At 35.6% G+C, this 9,989-nt stretch overlaps 1 protein-coding gene and 1 pseudogene across 1 annotated transcript; one reads left to right on the forward strand and one right to left on the reverse strand.

Annotated features, from left to right (window-relative positions):
- Positions 1–298: 298 nt before the first annotated feature.
- Positions 299–2,097, reverse strand: LOC116113475 (annotated as a pseudogene).
- Positions 2,098–5,268: 3,171 nt separating this feature from the next.
- Positions 5,269–8,939, forward strand: LOC116113519 (single-stranded DNA-binding protein WHY2, mitochondrial). The gene is made up of 8 exons (XM_031399671.1): positions 5,269–5,407; positions 6,322–6,443; positions 6,575–6,660; positions 6,756–6,848; positions 7,081–7,175; positions 7,415–7,488; positions 8,224–8,312; positions 8,606–8,939. The coding sequence occupies exons 1-8, from the start codon at positions 5,373–5,375 to the stop codon at positions 8,720–8,722; spliced, it is 711 nt and encodes a 236-aa protein (XP_031255531.1). The 5' UTR covers positions 5,269–5,372; the 3' UTR covers positions 8,723–8,939.
- Positions 8,940–9,989: the final 1,050 nt, after the last annotated feature.

The raw sequence follows: 9,989 nt of genomic DNA on the forward strand, positions 1-9,989 counted from the left end.
CCCGGTTACCCAACCCAAATCCTAAGAACCTGAATCGAATCCGCATAGTACCGGTTCTTGGGATTTAGGAACTGGAACTGGAACCGACATGAGAGGAGAAGATGTGCAGTGAACATTAATTAAATGCGTCCACCAACGTTACTATAAGAAATGGAAGGCCTTAACCTTTTCCAAAATATATCTTAGTTACTGGCAAACTTTAAATTAAGTCCATAAGTTACATCATAGGAAACGAAGACTGCAATATTGTCAAGCCCCAAATATATAAGAAGATACAAAAGCAAACCCAAAGCAATAATCAAAGCTTTGTAAGGACATTTAACATGCACTCTCGAGCTTTGCACATATCCTCTAATGGCTTGACTTTAGGCATTTTAAGACCTGTTCCTTCTGTCAAGTCCACTTCCTCTTCACTAATTCTCTCCCACTCAAAGCACTGAATTAAAGTGGCTAATGCTAATCCCATTACTCTATTGGCAAGGCCAGCTCTAGGGCAGGATCTTCTTCCTTGACCAAATGGTATGAAGTTATATGCCTCAACTTCACCTTCCAATCCTTCAAACCTCTCTGGTCTGAAACTTTCAGGGTCCTCCCACACCTTGGGATCTCTATGAATGGTCCATGCATTAACGATCAACATTGTTGATGGTGGTATATCATACCCTCCAATTGTGCAGTAATCGGATGATTCATGTGGGACTAGAAGTGGTGCTGCTGGAAAAAGCCGAAGAGTTTCATTGATTATGCACTGGAGGTAAGGCAACTTGACCAAATCAGTTTCTTCTGCTAAACGGTCATGACCAACATGATGGTCAAGCTCAACTCTGGCTTTCTTTAGCACAACATGATGGTTGAGGAGAAGTGACATAGCCCATTCTGCAGTCACCGAGGTTGTGTCTGTTCCCGCAACTAGCAATGTCTGTTAGAATTACCCGCACTTAAGATCTATCAACGCAATAAAATGTGGATTTTAATTTTGATTACTTAAGCATATACAATTTAAGATTCAATCCTAGAAAGTGACTGAAGAATTGATAAATTTAACAAGATAAGAACAACAGAAACTCTTTATAGGTGCAGGACCATGTAAAGGTTCCATTTTCTTTGTGTCATGCTTGAGGAAGACACCAGTTTACTTATCGAAGTCTATCTAAATATTTAAGTAGAAACAGAGAAGATAAGACATACCATTATCATGCCTTTGATAATTTCATCAGTGTAGTATTCAGGTTCGGAGTCTTGTAAAGACAGCATAGAATCGATTATCGTCTTAAGTCTTGCTCCTTCACCTGAAGAATTCCTTGTGTTTCGATGCTCATCAATCAAACTCTGCATGAACCTATCAGAATTTTTATGCAGTCTTATTATTCTCTTTTTGTAGCTCTTGTAATCCACCCATCGCAAAAAAGGTAAGAAATCTCCTGGATTTGATGCTCCACTGGCATCAAAAATGTCCCTTACGATTTTTAGAACGCGTTTAGACTCCTCTGGATCATCAACTTCTTCCCCAAAATATCTTTTTCCAGAAACCATCCTCATAATGATGTTAAAAGACAGTTCTGATAACTTTGAATTCATCTCCACTTTGGTGAAACTTTGGCATGAACTGTGATAAAGATTTTTAAGTAAGAATCTAACCTCATCCTTTCTAATTCCCAAAAACATGTTCAGCCGATTCGTTGAGAAGATGTCAAGTGCAGCAATTCGTCGTAGATTGCTCCAAAGAGGACCTTAAGTGGCAGCGCCCATTGCCGTGTAGTCATAGTTTAAGTACTTGCCAGAAATAAGACGAGGCCTATTGGCAAAGAGAATATCATTTTTAGAAAAGCATTCTTCGGTGGCAGATGGAGAGGATATGAGTAGCACACGACGGTTTCCAAAGTAAAGATTTACGATTGGACCATATTTGTTTGATAGCATCTGTAATGATCTATGGATGGGTTCTTTCACTAGATGGAGATGGCCAATTATGGGAAGTGATGTTGGGGTTGGAGGTCGATTCTTATATCGTGTTTGTTTCCATAGAAAACTCTTCAGAATAAGAAAAAAAAGCAAGCATGATGCCGAAACGATGACTAACCATGATAGTTCTTCCATGAGCTTGAATTGGCCACTCCAATAATCTATAAAGGAATAATGACGGAGAATGGACATACCCTTCACATCAATATAGTATTATATGACTTTTGGGCTTTTGTGTCCGCCATCTTTTGGCAAAAAGGACTCTAGCCGCAAAAATTTATCGTTTTACAGAGAGATGGATTAATTTGCCTTGCTTCCCAAGACGGCCATTAATGTCCATTGTCTGCTTGCCATTGTCTTGTGTGTTCACTCATCAAAACAGCAGTATGGTAGATTTAGTAACCACTCACAAATCACCAAGTTCAAGAATAGTTAATGTATGGAGCCCCATTTTTTATTTTATTTATTTTTATAAATTATTGCCATACATTCCAATAATATCTTGATTCTTGATTGAGACGCTTTCTTTTTTGTGTTCTGGGAGAATAATTTCTTTTTAACATGTATTTTTACGATTAATATGATTAGTAGTTATTAAATTTAATATTTTATAGTTTTTTTAAAGTATAATCTTTAATTTCGCTATGACGTCTCATTAAGAAAATCATTAAGTGAAATAATAAAAGGTATTTTCATCTCTAGAATGTCTACAATGACTACATCAATAGAGGATTGACGATCCCTAAATACTATTGAAATGTATATCACAATTCACAATATTGAAAAACTTCCACTTAATTACGTAAGAGACACGATTCTTAAAAAATGGCAGACACTTTTACAATATTTCTTAGAGTTGATGATATTAATCCTTGAGATATGATCTATTAACAAAAATGAATTGTAGAAAGACAATTTGATAATATTTATTAACTCAGTATAAATTTTAACAATTTATTGACAGTTTATTAACGACATGAAAATTTCTGTTAATTTGGACATCTCAAGAAAATTTTTCACTATGTTTGGCTTATTATTTTTATCCAGATTCTGGATCCTATTCTCCAAATAATGTTTGGCACATTATTCCAAGAATATTACCTTATTTTTTAATTATTTTTAGACCCCATAAGGTTATTAATTTCATCAAATACACCCTAAAAAAAAGTTTAAAAATTATCAAAAACACCCCCGCAACCCATACTCGCCAGATTCCGGCAACCACCGTCGGTGGTAGCCGAAATCTATACAACGGCCAATCTGCCGACCATAAATGGTCGGAAGTTCACCGATCTGGCCTTTTCCGGCCTGATCCACCACAGATTTGGCCGGAAAAGGCCAGATCTGGCCGTGAATGACGGCCAAAGAAATGGCCGTCCTTGAGGTCAATGACGGCCAAATCTTGGCCATCGTTGACCGAAAACGACGGCCATATCTTTGGCCGTCGTTTTGGCCTTTTTCGACCGTCGACGGCCACGGCAGGCCGTAGATCTGGCCTTTTCCGGCCAGATCTGTGGTGGATCTGGCCGGAAAAGGCCATAACGACTCGTTACGACACAGATCCGACCGGTCTGTGTCGTAAAGCGATTTTCCGACCAAATTCCGGCGGTGGTGGCCAGAATTTGGCACTGCAGGTGGTGGGGGTATTTTTGTCAATTTACATGTTGGGGTATTTATGAAATTAGCAAACTTAGGGGGTTTTCTATAAATTTTTAAATTTTACCTCGTAATACTCCCATATTCAATTATCCAATACTATCCCCAAAATCCTACCCAAAATAATAAAACAAACGCACCCTTTGTTATTATATCATATCTCAAGGGGATTAATGTCATTAACTCTAAAATTAATGACAGTGAATGACATTAATCCCTCTCAAGTATGATATAATAATAAAAATCCTCTGCAGTTAAGTTTTATGTGTTAAAATAAACAGTAAGAGGATAATTTAAAAATATTTACTAACTTATAATAGTATAAGTTCTAACGGCTCATTAACAATCCGTTAATGGTAAGAGAATTTTTGTTATTTCAAAAACTTCAAAAAGATTTTTGTTATTGTATTATATCTTGGGGAGCAGTATCGTCATTAGCTTTTTATTTTAACACAAAAATTTATCGTAAGGAGATTATTTTTTTAATAATTAGATCCACAACCTTCTCTTACAACTTCCGACATTGCAGCTCATCATTGGGTAGCTTGCAAATGGACAGACGAGACGCATACAAGTAGACAGGACCCATTTTGCAAGTTGACTAATAACGAGTTGTCAAGTCAAAAGTTGTGAATTAGATTGTGAACTTAGCATTACTCTATTTTTTTTACTACAACCTTAATTAGTTGAAGTTTTGTTATTCAATTAAGGGTGTGTTTGTTTTAATGTTTTGGATAGTATTTTTAAAAAAGTAAGAGTTGGGTGGTAATAACGGCGTAAGATTTCAAAATTAACAAAAACACCCCTTAGGTTTGTTAATTTTTAAACACCCCTGTAATAAAAATATTAAAATTACAAAAACACCCCTACCCACTCATTAAATACCAACAGTTGGCCACCACCGCCGGAAGGTGGCCGAAGTCGCGGTATTTGTGCACGACTGGTTGGATCTGGCCGGTCGTGCTCCAAGATGGCATTTTTCAGCCAAATCCATGACCAAATCTAGTTGGGTTTGGTTGTCAACGACGACTAAGTATCTGACGGCCAGATCTTTGCTTGTAGATTTGGCCTTTTCTAGCTAGATCCACAGTGGCTCTAGCTAGAAAAGATTATATCGGCGCACTATCAGCCAAATCTAATCTAGTCGGTAGTGCGTCATTATGGCAGATTCTGGCCACTTTTTGATGGTGGTGACCAGAATCTGGCAAATGTGGGTTTGTGAGGGTGCTTTTATCAATTTTTAAACTTTTTTTTTTTAGATGTTTAGTTAAATTAATAAATCTAAGGCTTTAAACGTAGTTGAATAAAATAGATTATGATTTTTATAACAGGAAACAAATATGTATTTTCAGAATTATAGAACTAAGATAATGTAAAAATATTAAAACAAACAAAGCCTAAAGTATTAAACATAGAATTATTTTTTATTAACCCGTAAATCTATACCGGGTCCAAAATTAACACCCTGCCGTCTGATTATTTGATTTGATTTCATTTTTAACGATCTCGATTATCTTCTTAGCATAGGGACGCACGCAGCGGATTTCTCTCCTTTCCCTCCATTATCAATAATTCCAAATAATTAAAACCCCAAAAAAAACCCACTCAACACATGTCACAACCTACGCACGGTTACACAGAGTATACGTGCACCCTGTCCCTGCCACTCCCTCTTTTTATCGAACACTGCCAGTCTGCCCTTAAACCTCTCAGTTTCACTCTCTCTTTAAAACCCTAATCCTCTCTCTCTAAAAATGATGAAACTTTCTCGCTCTCTGCTTCGCTCCAGGTATCTTCTTCAAACCTCAAACTCTAGCCTAATCGAAAACCAATTTTTTTCTTTTTATTTGTTTTCTCGAGAAAGTGGTTTTATTTCTGTTTGGTTGCCGAGAAACCGTAGGAAATGAGTTAGAAAATGTAAAATTTGATTTTAAATTGAAGTTTATTTTTTTACTGTTTTGAGAAAGGAAGTAGCTACATTTCGTCGGTTGAAATAAAAACTCGAATATTGTGTTTATTTCGGTTAGAAAATGAACAGTTAGAAGCTTATAAAGCTTCTTCACTGGTTTATCATAGTCAAATAGGTTTATTTTAAATTGAGGGATAGCGAGAGAAATTTAGCAAAACATTGAGAATTTGTTCGATATAGAAATGAAATGAAGGTTTTTTTTTTTTCCCTCCAAAATATAAATTTTATAAATAAACCCCTTTTCAAAAACAGATTTCGATACAATTCTAAAAACAAGCTTTCCGACATAAATGGTTTTTCGGGTATCCTAAGTGAGTATATTACCATGTATTTGAAGTGATTGTTTATAGACTTTATTATGTCCGCTTGTGAGAGTACTGCCTTCTTTTAATTGCTAATGGCACATACCTTCTTTACGATTGTTGGAAGCCTTATATCGAAGCTATGAAAATTACAGGCTTTATCGTTCTTTCACTTGCATTGATGACTTCAGTGTAACCTCAAAAGTTCAAAATCTAGGACTTTGTAAGCGTCCTTAAGTTAGTATATTTGATTTTAATCTAGCTTTTTCTAATTTTTGGTGATATGAAGGGAATAAATTATAGTCCAATTTTGCACACGTCCCCTCTACACACATATATATATGGAAGTGAAAATAGCTTCTATCCTAAGTTTTATAAGGATATGTGATCTAACATTCTAAAGTTTATTCTTGATTTTCTTTTCTGAGGCAGGAAACTGTCTTCTGATAAATTGTTTGCTGGAAAAGCTGATGATGTAGGAGATGCTTTATGGTCAAAGTCTTACTCATCTCTTGCTAGCTTGTCAACTGCAAGACAGAATGTTGGTGCGAAAGGTATTTAATGGTTTTGATAGGCTCTGTTGGAGGATTGTTAAAGAAATTTTAGACTTTTCATAGTGTCAGTGATGATTATGTGTAGCATCTGTTCTTTTTCTGTACCTTAAACTTTGTAAGGAATTATGCAGGTCGAGTATTTGCTCCTTATTCTGTTTATAAGGGCAAAGCTGCACTTTCTGTCGATCCTGTTCTTCCAACTTTTGCTAAATTGGATGTATGGTTGAATCTTTCATCACTATCAATCTTTTTTGTGCATTTCTGTGTTAGGGGGTTCGTTAATGCTTTTCATTTATCTTTCATGTTTCACAGTCTGGGGATTTAAGAGTCCAGCGCAAAGGCGTCATTATGTTGACTTTTTGGCCTGCTATTGGTGAGCGCAAGTATGACTGGGCAAGGAAGCAGGTAATTTGAAATTGCATTTTGAATTCTTATTATGTGAAATTGTCAATCAATATATGAGCCACACAAACTATTCTCTTCCGCTGTAATGATTTATCTGTAGATTGTTGTACCTTTTAGCTATAATAGCACCCAGGAGACTCAACTGAGAATTTTTTTTTTTTAATAAATACATGCTCTCTCTTGCTTTTTCCATTATGTTGCTTTACTAACTGCTTTAGTTAATACTTTGTAGCATTTTGGTTTGTCACCGACAGAAGTTGGGTCTTTGATAAGCATGGGTCCCAAAGAGTCTTCTGAGTTCTTCCATGATCCTTCAATGCTATCAAGGTTCATGTCCTCTCATGCCACTTTTTTTTTCTTTTTTTTTTTTTGGTTGTGTTTCATTGTTGTTGGTGGACAAAAGGGGAGGTGATTTGATCTGGGCTTACTTTTTTCATGGGTTGTAGCTTTACTTTGGAAGAAAAATAACATTGTGATGAAAAGAAATTAGTGTTTAATATGGCATGTAGTGCCTTTTTTAATTTCTGAATGCCTTAAGTGTTTTTGACAAGCAATTCTTGCTGCAGCAATGCTGGTCAAGTGAGGAAGAGCTTATCAATTAAAGCACTTGCAGATGGCAATGGTTATTTCGTTTCTTTGAGTAAGCACTCTATCTGCAAACTAGCGGATGATATGAAATTAAAAATTTGCCTTTTCTTCTCTTACATATTTTTGTTTTTAACTGCATCTTACATCCTACATTTTTTTTCCTATAAGAACAAGTAATTTAATTTTTAAATTACAAATTGATTTTTATTTGTTTGAAACATTAATGTGTGGCTTTGTGGGTAGCTGTTTAATTTGCCTCATGTGGTTATGTTGTTATGCTATGAGCACAATGACAATGTTTTTGGTAAAATAAACAAATAATAACTGAATTTTTAATGGTAAAGATATTATTTGCTCATCAATAAAATTGTTCGTGAAAGATGGGTTGTAAATATGAGTTGATGTAACCCAATTAATTGACATTTTATTAATTGAACTTAAAGGAGAAGAAAGAAAGAGAAAATGGAAGAATTGTATCTTTATTGGATCTTTTTATACAAGTAATGTCCTTTTTTTCCTTCTAAAAAGCTATATTGTATAGAAACTTTGGGTAAACCTATTTGTGAATATGAGCCTACATTTAGAAAGTAAACTTGTATCCATGACATCAAGTTTATTTCCTGTTGAGTTGTTTAAGAATTTTATTTTTGTTGTATGATTATAATTCCTTGTATTATTTATCTTGCAAACAGGATTTTCAAAGTATTGTCAGGCCTACCACTCTTTACCTTTCTTTTTTGGAGTCCCTAATAAAATTCTAATTATTGCCTATACAATTTCTTTGCAGATGTCGTCAATAACCTTTTGAAAACCACTGAACGTTTTGTTGTTCCTGTAACAACTGCCGAATTCACTGTGATGAAGACTGCTTGCAGTGTATGATATCTCAATCTGTGGAATTTATATTATAGCCTATATTGTTTGTTTGGGTATTTAATTTTTTTTTTTACCAAAGTTCATAATCTAATATTGTTGATTAATCAAATCTTCCAACTGCTGCTAGCTTGATTTATCGCACGACATGACGTAAACATTGTTAGCTATTGATATTATTTTTCTTGCCCTAAGAGTCACATGTAAAACACACACTACGACACGTTGCTGTAGTTTGCTTTATTAGTTGTTTATCTAGCATTATTTGGTTCCAACAACTTGTTATTTGTATGCAGTTTGCATTGCCCCATCTCATGGGTTGGGATCGGTTAACTAATCCACTACCGGTGGCCAGCAATAAGAGTTCATCAAAGGTGGATCGAGAATCATTCGATTTAGAATGGGAACGATGAACTCGACTGATTTAAAGTACATGAGCGTGCTAAACAATGTGCTTTTGTTAATTGTTTGTATTATCTAAAACTTCTTTTCCCCTCTGTTGTAGTGTTCAGAGAGTATGTAATATTTTGTCTCCATGGATTCTTCTGTGTACTTGCAAGGATATTAGGGCTTGATTTTTCATTACCTATGTTAAGCCCACAAGCCCATTTATTCTTATTTTCTTGCCCACTTCTCCGTGCGGGTTCCCTGCCCCCATCCTTTTTGGTCGTTATCCCTGAAAATTGTCAACCGTGTTAAATTGGTATGATATTTTTGCTTAGGGAATAGAGTAAATGACATGTTGCCACCCAAGGTATTGGAAATCTGCAAGTTTCCACCTGTTTCATTTATTCTATATCACTGTTTTAAAACCCGGATTGGAGAGCAATCCGTCCTGTTGCTTGGGTCAAGGGTCAACCGGTCCAACCAGTTGGATCGGTGATGTCAACATAGAAAAAAAAAAACTCTTTTTTATTTTGTATTTTAAGATTTTCATTTTTTAATAAGACAATAATAACTTAAATATTCTCAAACATGATTTAAAGTTGAAATTCAATAATAATCCTAACATGATAGTAAAAATTGTTGCAAACAAAAGAATCATACTTAAGCATTAAAAACAAAATCACATTTAAGCATGACTAGCCACCTGAGTTGGTGTTCCTGACATTACTACATTCCTTGAAATACTCCTCCAATCACCCTTTCCAAATTTACTCAATCCAGCATGATTAGCCACCTGAATTGGTGTTCTTGACATCACTAAATTCCTTGAAATACTCCTTCAATCACCCTTTCCAAATTTACTCAATCCAATCAGAAATGACCTGTTACAAGAACCGCTGAAAATTAGCTATAGACAAAAATGACACAGGGCAGACAAAAGTTTGATAATTCATGTGTATACAACTCCTAGCTAGGGGTGAGTATAGGCAGTGGGTAGAACCGAAACCGGAACCTACCTGGAATTGACATTGTGCGGGTAGGTTCCGGTTCCATTTTATTAGAACCGATACTGTGCGATTCCGGTTCCGATTCTTGTGTGTGGAAGAATTGGAACCAAAACCAGAACCAGAATCTGGAAAAAGAACCTAAAACGGGTACCCTGTTTGGAACCTGTAGCGGGTACCCGGTTTAGAACCTGTTTGGAACCGATTTTTGGAACCTGTTTAGAACCTGGGCTACACTGAAATATTTGTGAAATATTAATAATGGGGGGTTTCTATTATTTTACATATA

Source organism: Pistacia vera, unplaced genomic scaffold (assembly GCF_008641045.1).
Source record: "Pistacia vera cultivar Batoury unplaced genomic scaffold, PisVer_v2 Contig68, whole genome shotgun sequence".
NCBI classification, from domain to species: domain Eukaryota; kingdom Viridiplantae; phylum Streptophyta; class Magnoliopsida; order Sapindales; family Anacardiaceae; genus Pistacia; species Pistacia vera.

Excerpts from the sequence above, each read along its gene's own strand:
- LOC116113519 (XM_031399671.1), top strand. The coding sequence starts at position 5,373 with ATGATGAAACTTTCTCGCTCTCTGCTTCGCTCCAG. Across the intron at positions 6,849-7,080 it reads ATGACTGGGCAAGGAAGCAG|CATTTTGGTTTGTCACCGAC; the intron begins GTAATTTGAAAT and ends AATACTTTGTAG. Across the intron at positions 7,176-7,414 it reads GATCCTTCAATGCTATCAAG|CAATGCTGGTCAAGTGAGGA; the intron begins GTTCATGTCCTC and ends TTCTTGCTGCAG.